The 15,505-nt window shown below is 43.9% G+C and overlaps 1 protein-coding gene across 2 annotated transcripts in view; it reads right to left on the reverse strand.

Moving 5' to 3' along the window:
- CREB3L2 (cAMP responsive element binding protein 3 like 2) overlaps positions 1-15,505 on the reverse strand; it is a 75,617-nt gene that overhangs the window by 18,106 nt on the left and 42,006 nt on the right. Inside the window, exons 3-6 of one of the 2 annotated variants that reach the window (XM_071422463.1) lie at positions 5,699-5,865; positions 4,018-4,105; positions 2,078-2,256; positions 1,269-1,415 (exon numbers count right to left, since the gene is read on the reverse strand). In XM_071422463.1, coding sequence (XP_071278564.1) covers positions 1,269-1,415; positions 2,078-2,256; positions 4,018-4,105; positions 5,699-5,865 — 581 coding nt within the window. Of the gene's footprint in view, positions 1-1,268; positions 1,416-2,077; positions 2,260-4,017; positions 4,106-5,698; positions 5,866-15,505 lie in introns of both variants that reach the window. The other variant, XM_071422462.1, reaches the window with a different exon arrangement.

Below are 15,505 nucleotides of genomic sequence, written 5' to 3' on the forward strand. Positions count from 1 at the left end.
ATTGCAGTTAGCAGGTCCAGAGGAGTGGTTCTTCCCCCTCTGCTCAGGGGCTGCAAAACCACAGCTGACTGCAGCAGTGCAGTCCATGGCTCAGAAACAAATCCTCTGGATGTACAGAAGCAGGCCCAGAGGCAGGGCTCTGCTATAATAAGCATGCCAGAGCACATGACATTTTAGAAAAGGAAGAAAAAGATGGGCTTGTTCAGATTGAAGAAGAGAAGGCCAAGGAGGGAGTCTGATTTATTGCTGTCTTCAACTATCTCATGCAGCAAAGATGATGTCAGAGCTCTCAGAGGCACACAGCAAATGACAAGAGGCATCAAATACAAGTTGCAGCAAAGGAAATTCCAGTCACACATTAGGGATTCTATTTATTTTTTTTTACCTCAAGAGTGTCCTAATATGGGAACATGGTGCCCAGAGACACAGGGGACTCATCATCCTTTGCAGCAGTAAATTGTGACTGGACAAGACCCTGAGCAATCTTCTCTAAGCTGACCCTGCTTCCCAAGCCAGGGCTTTGACCAAAGGACCTCCAGATTTCTCCTCAATATAAATGACTGATTCTATGTAAGTGGTACATGAAATGCACAAGATCACTTCAGAAAATTTTGAAAAAACAGTACAAGACCAAATTCCAATTTAGCGTGTCCAAATTTACACCTCTATCTGCTAAAACCGGTAGCAGACTATAGGAACCACAAAATATGTGCTAAAATCCTCTAGAACAAGTGAGCTGGCCAGGTCTGAAAAAAATTGCATTCTTCTCTATCACTAGGATCTTCCCCGTGTCAGAAGAAAAAAAAAAACAAAAAAAAACCAAACTCCCGGGGCATTTGGCATATTTGATGTCAACTTTACAAGTCACTGAATTCAGTGATCAAAAGACTAGTGCATTGAAATACAGAGTAATATTTTAAAACAGGAAACAGAAAAGAACACCTTCCTCACCATGCAGAGAATACAGAGCTCTTTGCCCACCATAAGGGTAGGATTGTTCTGATTTTTAAATGGAGCCAAGCCACAGCAACTTGATACCCTGCCTGCTAAATACTCTATTGTGAATGGGCTCAGGTAAATACCTACACTGAGGCACACTCACACTGACAGACAATTTGATGGATGTGTTTAGGAACAAAGAAAAGCACTTTGTTAAAAGACAACTTACAGCATTCAACAGTACCAGGGACCATTACTGCAGAATTCTGCAGCATTTTCTAAAATGAAGGACAAGCATGACCCACCCAGCAAAGCTAACTAACATTTACCTTGTTTTTGATTTTCCTGCGGATTTTCTTTAGGACTTTCTCCTCTGCTTTTGTCAGGGGTAGTTTGGTAGGGATTGGGTAGCCCTCTGCTATCAGTGTCCTCTTCTCTTCCTCTGTCAGGATGAGGGGGCCAGTCCCCTGTAATTTCTTCAGGGGTCATAGAAATGAAATAAAATAAAATGAAACAGTAAGTGCACACAGTCCTAGAAGAAAAGGTTGTTAGGGAGGAGAGGCAGCAGGTCTCCCACTCCAGACAGGACCAAGCCTACTAGGACAGCCTCCTGCTATTGGGAATGTGTGGAAGACCTTACAGGTAACTTCCATTCTGAGTTCAAACCTTTGGGACAGGATTCCCTCAAAAGAGTTGTTCTTGGCCCAGCTCTGTCCACACTGAGGCCGACAGTATAACTGCCTTTGGCTCAAACAGGGACAGAGACACATGAGAAACACCACTGAAAATCCCTCCCTAAAGATCACCACCTGCTAACGACATGACAAGAGGACAGATGCAGATCTACCAGAGACAGGTCAACCCAGCAGGGCTGGACCCTGAGGCAAAACACAGTCCATGATGGGATAAACCTAATAACACTGGTGAACCCTGTCTCAACCTGGAGGAGAGGCACATGCTGTTCCCTGTGGGAACAGAACAGACCGGTGAGCAAGAATTACCGGATCTGCAGTTTTGACCAGAGATGAATTCATCGAAACAACAACAGAAAGTTAGCAAATCTCTGTCAAAACCAGTAATTTAAAAAGTGAAAAAAATAAAAAAAGACACACAGATGGAGAAAGCCAGTTCAACTCACATGTGGTGCAGTCAGGAGAGGGGAATTGGAGAGCATCGAAGCTGCGCGCGACGCGACCTTGGCCGTGGCCTGGAGCTGCACTGGGCTGGAAGGAGGGAGCGAGCGAGCCGGGCTCTGCCCTCCCTCAGAGTCACTGCCGTGGCTGCTCGGAGGGGTGGGAGGCAAATGCAGGGGATCCACTGCTACAAGGCAACAGAGACACAAAGTAACACAAGGGTTTAAGGTGTCCATTCACACTGCCACTACAGCCCCACCACCACACAGTTCCCAGGACTAGGAGCGTCTCCTGAAAAATGGATCAAGCAGAAGTGGCAACTTGGAAGAGGTTTGGAGCATGCAGGTCTCCAAAGAAGGAATGAAATGCAGCAGCTATCTTTAGGTTTGACAGACAAAACAGGGCTCTGTGCATATGCTCCAGTCACTTCTACCTACACTTCAGCTCCTTCTTCAAATGCTTTGAGGTTCATGTATAATGTAAAGTACAAGTTCCCTGTTCCTGGGAAACCACATTAACAGAGGGGCTCTGAGCCAGCATACTTTCCCTCCAAAAACAATAGTATTTTCTAACTTTGCCATGGATTAAACAATCTGCCAGTATTTGCAAGGGAAGGGATCACATCCAAGGAGTTACATGATCAGGAAGGAGAGAAAGGCCTCCTAAGGACATGATTTGGCACAGCTGGGAAGTGACTGACAACCTAGTGACAGCAAAGGCTTCAGTGCACTGATGGAGCAGGAGCAGCACAGGCAGCCACCACAGGAACCTCTCTCACAGTGTCTATCCAGGGCCATAAGATAACCTCAGCTGCAGCCAAAAGAACCTGCTCTAGAATTGTCAGCCAAAGTGCTGCTTATGATCAAAAGGGTCTGGACCAAGAGAAACAGGGCATGTCTCACTCACTCTTACTAAATGGACAATTTAGCAGATGCTCAAAACAGCCATAACTGAGTCACACTTTCTCTGAGCTAAATTTAAAGCAATTGAATTCTGAAGTAGGAAGACACAGGGTTGATCTGCCACCTTTCACTTCTGTTATGCTTTGCAAATTTGAGTTGAAAAGATCAAATGGGTGGTAAGGGAGGATGGAAGAAAAATAGTAAAAAAAACCACTATAATACTCTTTTTATCTCACACAGTAGCTCTTGCAGTTGCCAGAAGAAGAAACATATTTGAAAAACAGAAAAGCCCTTAATCCCACAAAGTGAGCAAACAAATCTACACCTGGGTTGAGATATCCTTTTATCCACCTGCTACATCATTTGCTTCTCTCCCTGGAGCAGTGCTACTTACCCACAGAAATTAATTCACTAACAGAATATCAAGTGTTTCTAACTGAAATGCAGTTATCTGCTCAGATCTCACACCAAATATTTGGCTCTTCCAAATTTTCATGGCTTTAATTGTGTTTAGCTTTCAGGGTAGGGATCTTTGCTCCTCCTTTCACATTAGAGTGCAAGTACAAAGAGATAATGATTGTTCTTAAAACTAATTTGCTACAAACAGATTCACCTAACTTTTGTTTTCATATAAATTCACATCCTGCTTTTGCATCAGAGGTTAACAGTAAAGTTTCTTATATCTTAACTAAGTCTCCTCAAATTGATTTCTTTTCTATCCCAAATAATCTTGTCCTGGAATAATTCAAGCTCCCTTCAGTACAATTATTAATATCCTACAGAGAAAAAGGGATCATTTTCTTTGTGATGAAAAAGGGGGGGGGGGGTGTGAAAGAAAGAAAAAAGAAAGAAAAAAAACTTCCCATAAAGGCTCAGAGAGACTCTGGCTCTTCAATAGCCTGAGTTGAATCCCTATAAAATGACAGCTTCAGCCTAAAATCTGACATGGTGAACGAGAAATCCAAATATTTAATCAGGGTAAAGTACATTTATTGTACTTGCTGGACATCTAGCCCTACATTTTCATTTGGTATTTAACAGACCTTCCTTAGAAGAGAGGTTCAGGAACTGATCCACTTCATGGGGCTCCAATTTAATCTCTGGAAGAACTTTCTGGATCAGTGGTTTCATCTAGAAAAGAGAAATTAACAGCATGAAAACCTGGAGTACATATCTTAAAGTCTTAATAGAAGGCCACAAGGATTACTTCTCCATAAATGGAGAGGTTTCCTCTCCTCCTGCTCTGCCACAGGCAAAGCTTTAACTGCTTCACACAGTTTGCTAAACCAGGCTACAGAGAATATTGCCCTGACTACTCCCACTATGGCTTTTCTTACTACTATATTTAGCTAAAATAAAAGATTACGCCTCAGAGATGACATTTCAGACTGAAAGCTAACATGTAACCCACTCCAATTACTTCTCTTAGCAACAGAGCTGCTGCTAGGATTTGCTGGACTGCAGGGTCTGTTTGAGCAAGGACAGGAACACCCCTGGGAGTCAGGGACAGCCTCTTAAAGGCCATTGTCATCTGTGAGCAAGAGCAAGGTGCCAGTCGCTGAGCACCTTGGGTTTTGGGATGCAGGTTCCTTTCACAGTGCTGAGGAGCAGGAAAAGAGACAGTCACTGCTGACTGAAGTTTGGAACACACCTGGCCTGCCCCACTGACCAGGCTGGGGCACCAGGCTGCCAAGCTTTGCCCAGAGCCTGTCTGTGTGCTGCAGTGCCAGGCCTGAGGAGGCCAGACTGGCACACCAGCAGGCTAACTGCAGCCAAAATCTCTCTCAGTAACCTGTGTAACTAATCCATGCAACAGCAGTGAGCCACCAGCAGGTCCCAACACTCTGCAAATCACAGCATCCCAAGCTACAGCAGGACTGTGTCCTGGGAACAGCACATTCAAGCCAGGAGAAAATTATGGGAAACTTGTGCTTAGCTTTTTTCAGTTTCTCATAAAATAATTTCTGTTGCACCTATTTCTGATCCACATCCAAGTGGAAACATTTATTTTCAGCATATAACAACTCCCTCCAGCCTGGACTGACATTGCATGCTGGGGGCTGACAACAGCCATGCTTCTTCCTCTGCTGGCTGGGGACCCTGGTGAGCCACCAGCTGCTGCACTTCATTCTCCTTAACCCAACCACAGCCAAACTAAGCTCTTTAGAATGTCCACTGGCTGCTCCAGCTGTGGTCAGAAAAGCATCACAAAGCTCCTTGTGAGGCTGCTGGGTCTGGAAGTAGCAGCAGCCTGAAATGTCAGAGCTTCACAAATCTGGCAAAAGTTACTTTGCAGGCAAACAGGGAAACTCTCCAGTCAATCCAAACAAGGAGTCTTGTTCTGCTAAGGGGAAGGCATAGCAGCATTAAAGCAAGGTCTTAGCAAAGACACTTAGCTTGTCACAGGCTTCATAGAGCAAGTGGATTAGGCAGTTCAGGCACAACTGGCTCATTAGAAACTATTCAAATATTTCTAGAAACCCAAGAGCCGCACGCTTTGGGGCTAGCATAGAAGACAAACTTGTATATCCAAACATTAAGAGCTAAAGATGCAGACAACAAGTTCTTACAGCACTAGTGGGGCACCAGCAAACATTAAAAACCATTGAACAGACTGCAGTGTGCACCCTGAACTGCCAAGCTCTGGCACCAAGGAGGCTCCACTGGTAACAGCCTTAGGAGAAGCTGCAGCTAAGTGTGCAGAGAGAGCAGAGTCTGCAGTACCAGGGCATCTGTCTGGAGCTCAGGCTGTTCCCCCTCCAGCGACGTGGCCGTGATGGTGAGACTGACTGAGGGAGCAAGGCCTGATGTCTCACAAAGCCCTGGCTCAGTCTTTATTGCAGCTGGAGTAAACTCTGTAGCCAGACACCATTCCTCATTTTCCAGGTCACCTGCCAGGGAAGGAAATTGGACACCACATGTTTAGATCAGAAACAGAAAGACTACAAATGAAAATAATGTCATTCCTCTTCCAGAGAAGGGAAACAAACACAGAAGACATTTTAGTCTATCAACAAAACTCTGCCCTTACTATTCAGCTTTCAGTCAATGCAGACAACCATGCCATTTCAGGGCTGTAACCTAATCCTAGCCCCAGGATACACAGAGGAGCAGCGAGGAAAGACACAGAGCACTAATCACTGTGCATTGCTGAAAGCTGCTAATTCGTGGCAGAACAAGACTAAACAAGCTCTGGGTAAAGCAGCCAGAGAGCCCTGTTCTAAACAGCCTAATGCCTGCTGACTCAGTTTTATTCCTCCTTCTAGAGATAGCCTTTAGCCAGACTTCTGCTTCTTCTACTGCTTGCAGGCAGCAAATAGCTCAAATGGTGGGATTATACTCTTTAAAACAAAGTATTTTACTTAACTTCATTTTTTCCCCCCAAGGATTCATTTAGTATGTGCAAAAGAGGATATAGGCTTTGATGATTTCACAGGAGCAGCAGTGCCATGGTGATCATGCTGATTTCCTCCATAGAGCCTCTGGGAAGTGACAGCACAGGATGCATATTTTATCTGGCAGCAATGAAACGTGCATCACGTGTCAGCAGAATTATCCCCTAACTCCACTTAGTGAAAGCTCCCTAGTCAAGAGAAAGCCATGCAATTCTTTTCTAGACAAAGCTGAAGGGTTTGCCCAGCATTGTCAAGAACTGGAAGAAGGTTGGCAGGCAAGTTTAGCTCCCCATCTCCATTCCATTTCCATTCACTGTTTTACTTGCTGAAAAAGGACTTATTTTCCCAGGTCTGAAGTGTAATAGAGTACTAAGAACTGAGAAAGACTCAACCTTCGAAACAATTCCACAAGGCTATTAACAACCCTTTAAAAATACAAAATAATCAAATGCATTTTTGTCAATTGCAATTCTGCCTTAGAAAACTTCCTGTTCCAACTGAAATACTCCAGTCTTTCCTCTTGCAGGAGAATATCCTATAGCAGGGGCACTGCATCCCAGCTGCATGTGGCACAGTCCTCTGCCACGACTGAGCAGTGGCTGTCAGAGGCATATCCATTAAATACAGCAGCTGGAATCTCAAAGCAAATATACACAAAAGGAAGAAGAGTGCTGATCTTTCTTTCAAAGCTTTCTACTGCCTTCAAACCGATTCTTTACTGCATATACAAAATTAAAAGAGAGAGAGCAAAACCATACACTGTAGGGCTGGTAAAAGCAACAGAGCTCTGAATTAACTGTGTACTGCACCAACATCCTGGGAGGCAGCCATGGGGCTGTGGCTGTGCCACCAGCACTCTGCAAGGCTGCACAAGACCCTTCATTCACAGCTGAGTGCATCAAGCTGGTGAGATGTCAACAGAGCTCAGCTGCAAACAGGTAACAAAAATAAGAGTGGGCTTACAGCCTGTGCTGCTGTGTGTCCTTGCTATTAAGACCACACACACACACACACAGAGCACACAGGCACTGGGCAGAAGCTGGGTGCCTGGAGGAAGGGAGGAGAATGTGCATCTCCAGTGCTAGTAATTACTCTGTGGTGGGACCTAACCTCCACCACTGGCAAGGAAGGAGGTAATTTGAGTAAAGACACACCAAGGAATTAAAAATGAAAAATATGTATCCTGTAATCAGAAGCTCAAGAACAGCAAGGCCAGCGCTCTGCCAGGTTAACTGCAGAGCAAGGGCTAAACACCATATTTAAACTTCTGGAGAGCTTGCTCCCAAAGCTTCCTGGGAAATGCAAAAATGCAAAAATAGAAGTATTTATGGGAAAAAAATAGGTAGGCTTGCCTAAATATTAACTCAGGAGAGAGGACATTGCTCTTTTTCAACCCTCCCTGAGCCTCTCTAGTCACAACACAAAAGCAGCAGCTCCCTCCTAGCTTGCTGTGTATGCATTGTTCAGGTAAAACCTTTAAAGTGGTATCTGCATGGAAACCCAGAATCCCTTGGCAAATGCAACTTTCAAATGCCTGTTTGGATAAGTTGGGTCAAAACTGGCCCCACAACACCTTGGGCAGAGCCTCTCTTTGCTGCCTCTTGCACCTCTGGGTCAAGCTACCCCTGGGACAGCACCATTTTGAAGGCTATGGATAAATTAGAGCTATGAATGAGGCCAGTAATTAGCCCTTAATTTTCTTAAATTTGTATCATCATGAAAGTAGAAGGGAAATCCAGCCATGGGTGACCAGCACAACAGGGCATGTCCTCTAAGGCTGCACTTTATGATGTTTATCAAATCTAATCCCCAGACTCATCATGAATATTCAGCTGCTTTAAGACAGCAAGATATGCTGGCTTTGGCTGGTCACTTCACTCCTCTGGAATCCATCATTTTACTCCTCTGGAAGCCAACTCTGCTGATTAACCTGACATCCCTGCCATCACCACTTAGATCTGCATAAACTGCTCAGAGTTATTCCAGGCTTTAAGCCAGTCTAACCAGTCTGCAGGGTTACAGAGGTTGCCAGGACAGCAACATGCTGCGCTTAGCGCTGAGATAATTCTGAACAACTGCATCTGGCACTCCTCTGACACTGCCTCTCACAATGCATGGTGACAGCTGTCATTCCAGATGAACAATCCTGAAAGGAAGGGATGGGGGACTGGTCAAATCTCACCTTGATACTCTCCTCCCCTCCCCTCCATCCTCTCCCCTTCCCCTGACGCCTTTTTCCAAGTTGCAGTTCCACATTCCCTACCTGGATCACGGAGTGTTGTGCTACAAGTTACTTTGTTTTGACACATTCTGGCTTCTGAAGTCACCAACAGCCCCTCTCTGCTTCAAGGGATTTCTCACTCTCTTTCCTCCTCTTCCTGAGCACAGCAGGTTGAAATTATCTGAAAATCATTCTGAGTTTACTCTTATAATAGTCCCTTAGCATCTTAGTGTACTCTGCCAAGCACTGCACTAGCAAAGTGGCAACCCTTCTCCCAAAGCCCTTGAGAATGACAAACACAACATGAGAAACATGTTGAACATGAGAATGTTCAATTTGTGTTATGTTCAACGTGAGAAACATGTTGAACCTAACACAAAATGAGAAAAACTTAGGCAAAGAGGAAAAATGGAGCAGGCTAATAAATCAGTGGTCATACAGAGAGGTATGGTACACCCTCTACTCTTATCTAAGACAAGAGTATTTCTTATAGAGGGTTACAGAGAACCACGAGAGAGGTTTCACAGAATAATGAGAACAAGAAAGAAGGTGCATGGGAAATACTGGAATGAAAAGGACAACAGGAGCTGGCTCAAGAGACCCACTGGAGAAAAAGGTGTCTTCTCCAAACCAAATCAAGCAAGATGTGCTGTGGTAAGAGTAAATGACTGGTGTCAAGAACTTAGAGGTGTTTATGTTTATATTTGACGTGACCCAGGAGGTACATGTGAACTCTTGAGCCACAGTCCAAAACAAGAAGCTGAGAGTATGACCTTCATGATGATATGAATTCTAGACAAATAGGAATAGAGCAACACTGCATCCTCAAAGGTGAAACAAAATATGCTGCAAGTCATTCTGATATTGAGACAAGAAAGCCTAAACAAGAGATTTGGCTCTCCAAATGGCCAAGAAAATACACATCCTAAGTATTGTCACTTCGGCTCTCTTGAAAAAATCTCTTCTCAGGCTTCAAAACAGTTCACTGTTAAATAAGTGATCCTGGCTGTCAGTTCCCTCCCCAGCTGAAATTTTCTACAAACCTCAGAACTCTATCATGCAATGACTGTTTAAATGAGTAGCATTCCCCTTTACCTACACTTTCCCAAGTCCATGAATGCTAGGCATTTTGGCACATGGAACATATAATTTAGGGAGTCCACACAGTACTTGGCAAAATCCCAGCTAACACTTCTACCTGCAATGCCCTAGTGCTGGTAAATTGCACATATGAACTGAACATTCAGGCTGCAAAGCACCCAAGTATTAAGAAATACCTGTGAATGTTTAACTCAGTGTCCTTTTGCATATCAAATACACCTAAAAATAGGAATGATTTAATGACGAAACAGTTTCTCTACAGAACCCATGCTTTATCCAACAAGCAGAATGCATGGTGCTCCACTAATTGAGAAGATATTCCATGTTTTGTTCTTTGCACTGGCTCATGCACAGCCTCACCTCTCCTTTACCGAATACAATCCCAATTTTGTTCCCACAGGGCTATTTAATTCCCTGCTAGGGAAACACTGCACAATCTGAATTCATTTTCACAGTGGAGCTGAAAATTCAAGTGAGACACGGGGAGACTAAGGCCAAAAAGTAAATAGTAATTTGAAGTGGCCAACTGGAGACAACTGGAATTGGGTTTTTCAGATGATTTAGTCCTGTTACTACACTTGATCAAAATCCAGCATGCTTTCAGGTTGGGCTGTGAGCACCTACCACTGCTGCAAGTTAAACATCAGAGTTTCAACTCAGCTATCCAAAAAACCCATTCATCACAGCCACCCAGGGTTTGTGACACATGCACGTAAGATCTCCTGTGCCCAAGACTAAAATTACATTTCTTCAGAAAGCTTTTGTGTGCTTATTCTGTCATCAAGCTTGTGCCTCTTGTCATGCAGACTTGTTTAGCACACATCTTCCAGTGCACACCTCACACACTGTGATGATGATTGTCAACAGAAATGTGCTCCTCCAAGCACCACAGCTGTAATCAGTGTGTGTGATTTAGGCACACGTGAAAAACACACAACCAACAACAGCTGTGTTTTTACATGTCAGAATTCACAGATACCATTTCTGTGTTTATAAAAAACCATTTTTTTAATATATCTGTATTTATACACATATTTTAAAAATTCTACAGAGTCTCTTAATAAGACCATGTGCAGCTTTCTAGGATATTCATATCTCTCAGAAGAACGGCAACACTTTGTTTCTCTTCTTGTTCTGTGGACATGGTATGGAAAGGCAGGGTAGGCAAAGTGGAAAACAAGGTGAAAAATGCTTACCTCAACTGTACAGTTTTTCTAATATCAGAGTTCCCAAAAAGTTTTGCTTTCCTTTTTTATTTCTATCCAACTAATTCTTCAATCTTGTCCAACATACCACCTCCTTTCTTGTGAAAAAGTAGATCTTCTCCAACACTGACTAAATTTCACCCTTTCTGATAGATGTACAGGAAAATGTACAAAAATAACTAAAATGGTGTCCCTTGCTCCCCACATTCTTTTCAGCATTCTTCATTAGAGTTTACAGAGACACTTATTGCTGGATATTTAAGTTGCATGTGCATTTATTGTGCCTTTTTAAATAAATGACAGATGTACTCTGCATCTCATCCTCACTCCTCTCAAGTACAGAGAATGCAAGTACCCAGAAAAACCACATGGCTTTCACCTTTTTTTCCCCTGCAGTAAAAAGTATGATAGCACCACTATGTAAACAACCCACATGAAGGGTGTAGCACTGAACCAAATCTTTGAGGGTAATAAAAGCCCATACCAGCATTACAGATCTCCATCACAGAGAACAGATGCATGCACTGAATGTCATTTCAAACCAGGGTGCAAATAAGACCTCTAGAATCATCAAGGGATATATCCTTATCTGTATCACCAGAATGAAGAGGCAGCTTTTGCCTCTTTGGTAAAGTTCCCTGTTCAAGTGATGGAGAAAGTAACTTGGAGAAAAACAAAACTGAAAATTTAAGGTGACCACAGAGTATTAAAGTGCTCTGCACAGGTATCAGAAAAGCAATCTCTGAACAGGGTAATGCAGGAAGTTCCCTAATGAGTGAGTCAAAGTGTTCTCCAGCCAAGTGCACTTAAATAACCTCCCTCTTCAGCTGTGTTACAGATTTGAACAATAGGGTTTCAACTAATTCCTTCTGGCAGACCTTACACTGTCACCATGCACCACAGGGCTGCATGCACAGCCCACCTGGCTCCTGCACAACCATGTGCAGTCTCAGGCTCAGCTCACCACATGTTAATGACACACCTTGATGCAGAGGGTGCTTAAATTGCACCAAGGGTCCCTGTGTGCAAAGCTGGCCTTTGGACAAGTGTCCAGTCCTCCCCTGAATCCTCCCTCTGAAGGGAGTGCCTCTATACAGTGGGACCTAGGGGTGTCACCACCACAGAACAGCTGCCAGCTGGGAGCCAGCTAACTGCAAAGGGAAAGCACCTCTTGGAAGAGGCTCACAAGTTGTTTGTAGGGAAAATGTCTGCTTGATCTGCCAGAGAAGCACCTCTGCACCATGAGCCCAAAAGGGCTCCTGATGCATACATTTTGGGCATGTTGCTGGACATGCTACTTGCAGGGAAGGAAGTTCAGTGTGCCCAGCTTTGCAGTCTGAGCCTTTCCAGCCTCCCAAAGGCAAATTGGACCTTTCTGGAGAAATAACTGTTTCCTTCTCATTCCCCTGGGTTTGGATGGTTTGCAGCGCCCAGCTCTGGGCTCACATAGCACTCCCTGTCAGACACAAGCCCTGTTCATTATGCCTGAAATGCTGAACTCCAACGCCTCTACCTCTCTCCCTCTCTCCTTTGGGAGGTGAGAGCCCACATTCATCCACAAACAGCTCCTCTTACAGATTTTCCAGATGGCATTTTCCCTTCCCGGCGCGCACACGCTCCCACCGCAAATAACGAAACCGGAGCCCTCAGAAGGGCTGTAACAAAAGAGAGACTGTTTGACTACCAAACATTGGGGTCCTTTCTAAAGTGCCAGGAAGGGAAAATTAAATAAAGGGGCAAAGATAAGCAGCAGTAAAACACAGTAATTACAATGCATAGCAGAAATAGCTTTTTTCGTAACAAATGATCATCGCTCATACCAGCATCCCCTCTTTGACCAGCATGGAGTCCATGTAAAACCCACAGATAATTTGCATCACTATCAAAGTTACTAAGATAGAAACAAAAACATATCACCTTTATATACATGGGAGTCAGGCACAGATTGAGGTGGTAGCTGGATTTACAGCCTAAAAGTTGGATAACATTAAATGTCTTATATAAGATTATGATTTTTTTCTTTTCAGGTATGAGAAAGTTATCCACAGAAGCCCTGTGGTCAAATAAAACCAGTTTTTCTCCTCACACCCCACACAGATGCTGTGAAGGCAGATTTGTATTATGGCTTCAACACACATGAAAATGGACTTGAGGTTCACAGTACATAACTAAGTGAGCACAAGCTGTCAGTGCAACACTACAGAAAAAATGAGATCACTGGTTTGACAAACAGCAGGACTGGAAGTGGGAGGAGTATTCCCATAACATGCATCATCAGGGAAACTATTCCTGGGAAATCAGTTCCCGTAGTCACTTGACAAAGAGTTTGAAAAAGAAACTGCAAAGGTCCCTGCATTGAGAAAGGCACAGCAACAGCTGAAGGTCCAGAAGATTCCACCTAGGGGGAAACATCAAGGAAGTACAGTTCATTTAGACTGTATCCAAGCAGCAGTCAAGAGAGAACTTAATCACAGCCTATAAACACCTAGGGAAAGAGGTTTCAGAGAGAAGATGGTTCTTTAAAAGAAACAAAGGCTATAATGAGATCTCATCTGTGTGTAACTGGAAGCTAAAGGAGGCCAGACTGCAAATAAAGCTGACAATTAACAGTAACCATAAGTAAATGCCCACCTCTAAATCAAAACCAGCATTTTTCAGACATGCTGCTGCTCAAGGAGGAGTTACAGGGTTGATGTAGAGTGACCTGTTGAGACTGTGCACCTTGGATATACAGAAGTTCAAAAATCTTATACTCTGGTATGAATTTAGTTATTCTCATAGAGAGCAATGCTTTCAGGCACATGGTGTGATTCTTGGGGTGTCCTGTGCAGGGCCAGGAACTAGACTTGATGGTCCTGATGGGTGCCTTCCAACACAGAGTTTTCTATGTTTCTATTAATTTAACACTGCAGATGGTGACAAGGATTGACTGCTACCTTTCCACATAAAAATCAATACAAACACAGGCCACTCCCACTAAATGGCTTTCTCCTCATTTCCTAAATAAACACACAAAAGAAAAAAAAATTACACAAAAAACAAGTTGTAGGAATATGCTCTAAAAAATTACCAGTGTGGCTTTGACAGCAACTTTTGAAAGCATAAGTGAGTTTGTTCTTTCATTTCTGTTTTCTTTAAAGTCAGGGCAGCAGCGATTCCCATTTTCATTGTTCACATTACATCGATTCAGTATTTGGACAAAAACAGACAGTAGCAGGACATTGTACCTCTCTATATATAGAAAATAAATTAGGATATGTAATATAACCTAATACAAATAATAAAACTCTTATGACTCACATATATACATGTATATTAAATGTGTGCATACACATGGACACAAATAAAACACATGAAGACCAACGTGAGCCTCAAGCCCAGAGACAGCACATGACTGATTACTGCTTGTGAACTCCATACTTAAACAAAGCTTTTTCATAGCCCTGCCTGAGATGAGGGATGGATTTATTGTTGAAGGGAGAAAAGTGGGAGCCATGGTGCTGGGGGTTTCATTTGGTTCATTTGGGTTTCTTATTTGTTTGTGTTTTTCTTTTTCAAACCATGTATGGAGATGGACTTGAAGTTTAAAAGTTGAAAAAGAAAATTCGAGTTTGAAAAGCACATTACAGAAAATCATAACCTCAGCAGTAAAAAACTCAGTAACAATACAGGTTACAGTCTGGGGCCAGCCCCAGTTTTGGCACAGCTAGGAGTAAAACACAAACACACCATTTCAGCAATCAGTCTGTCAAACCTTCAGCCAAGACAAGCCTCTTCAAATCCAAAAGTAACTTCAAAGCATTCCTGAGCAGGAAAGCACCAACAGGAGGGGCAAGTGGGGACCCAGAGTAGCCTCAAAAGCAGAGCCCTCTGGGGACTGGGGAAGGAATGCACCCAGCAACCTGGGCACAATCTGAGGAGACAGAGCATCCAAGTGACTGGCCAGCTGCCCATTTGCTCTGCCCTGTCAGGCTCACAAAGTGAAAACCAGCAGGAAAATCAAACACACACCCACCACAACACACCCCCAGCACTTGAACTGATCTCAGAGGATGAATAGCCCCACACAGATGCTGCAGGCTCTGTCACCCATGCATCTCACATGGCCAAAACAAGGGACAGCACAATCCCAAAGTTTGTGCCCACAGCTAACAAGATCAAGCACGGGAGGGCAGGGAAAGAGCCTACACTCTTGAGCCTGTTAGTCACAAGAATAACCCTAGTGCCTGCTGAAACCTGGGTCTTGCCTTGCTCCTGGCTGTCTGACCCACAGCCCTCCCTTTCTAAAAGGCTGCAGAGACTGGAAAACTGAAGACAAACCTGCACTGACTACAACAGAAAACCAGGCTTCTTTCCCTACTTCTTTACAGTTGTCAGAAATGACTCTGTGCCCCAAAAGGCTGCAATGAGATCTCCCTTACCCATCAGCCCTATTCCCAGTCTGCCCTCCCACCTTCTTCATGTCCTTTCAAGAGCATTTTCCACTCCACAGCTACCCACTGTCCTTCTCCACAGCCACTCTGCAGTTGTTTCAGAAATCCCAGGGCTCAAAACTAGAAAGCAGAAACCTGGTGGAGGAGAGGTGGCAGTGCAGCTGGTGTGGATAGTT

This window comes from Agelaius tricolor, unplaced genomic scaffold (genome assembly GCF_023055355.1).
Source record: "Agelaius tricolor isolate 1412-34295 unplaced genomic scaffold, bAgeTri1.0.p SCAF_3, whole genome shotgun sequence".
Classification (NCBI taxonomy): Eukaryota; Metazoa; Chordata; class Aves; order Passeriformes; family Icteridae; genus Agelaius; species Agelaius tricolor.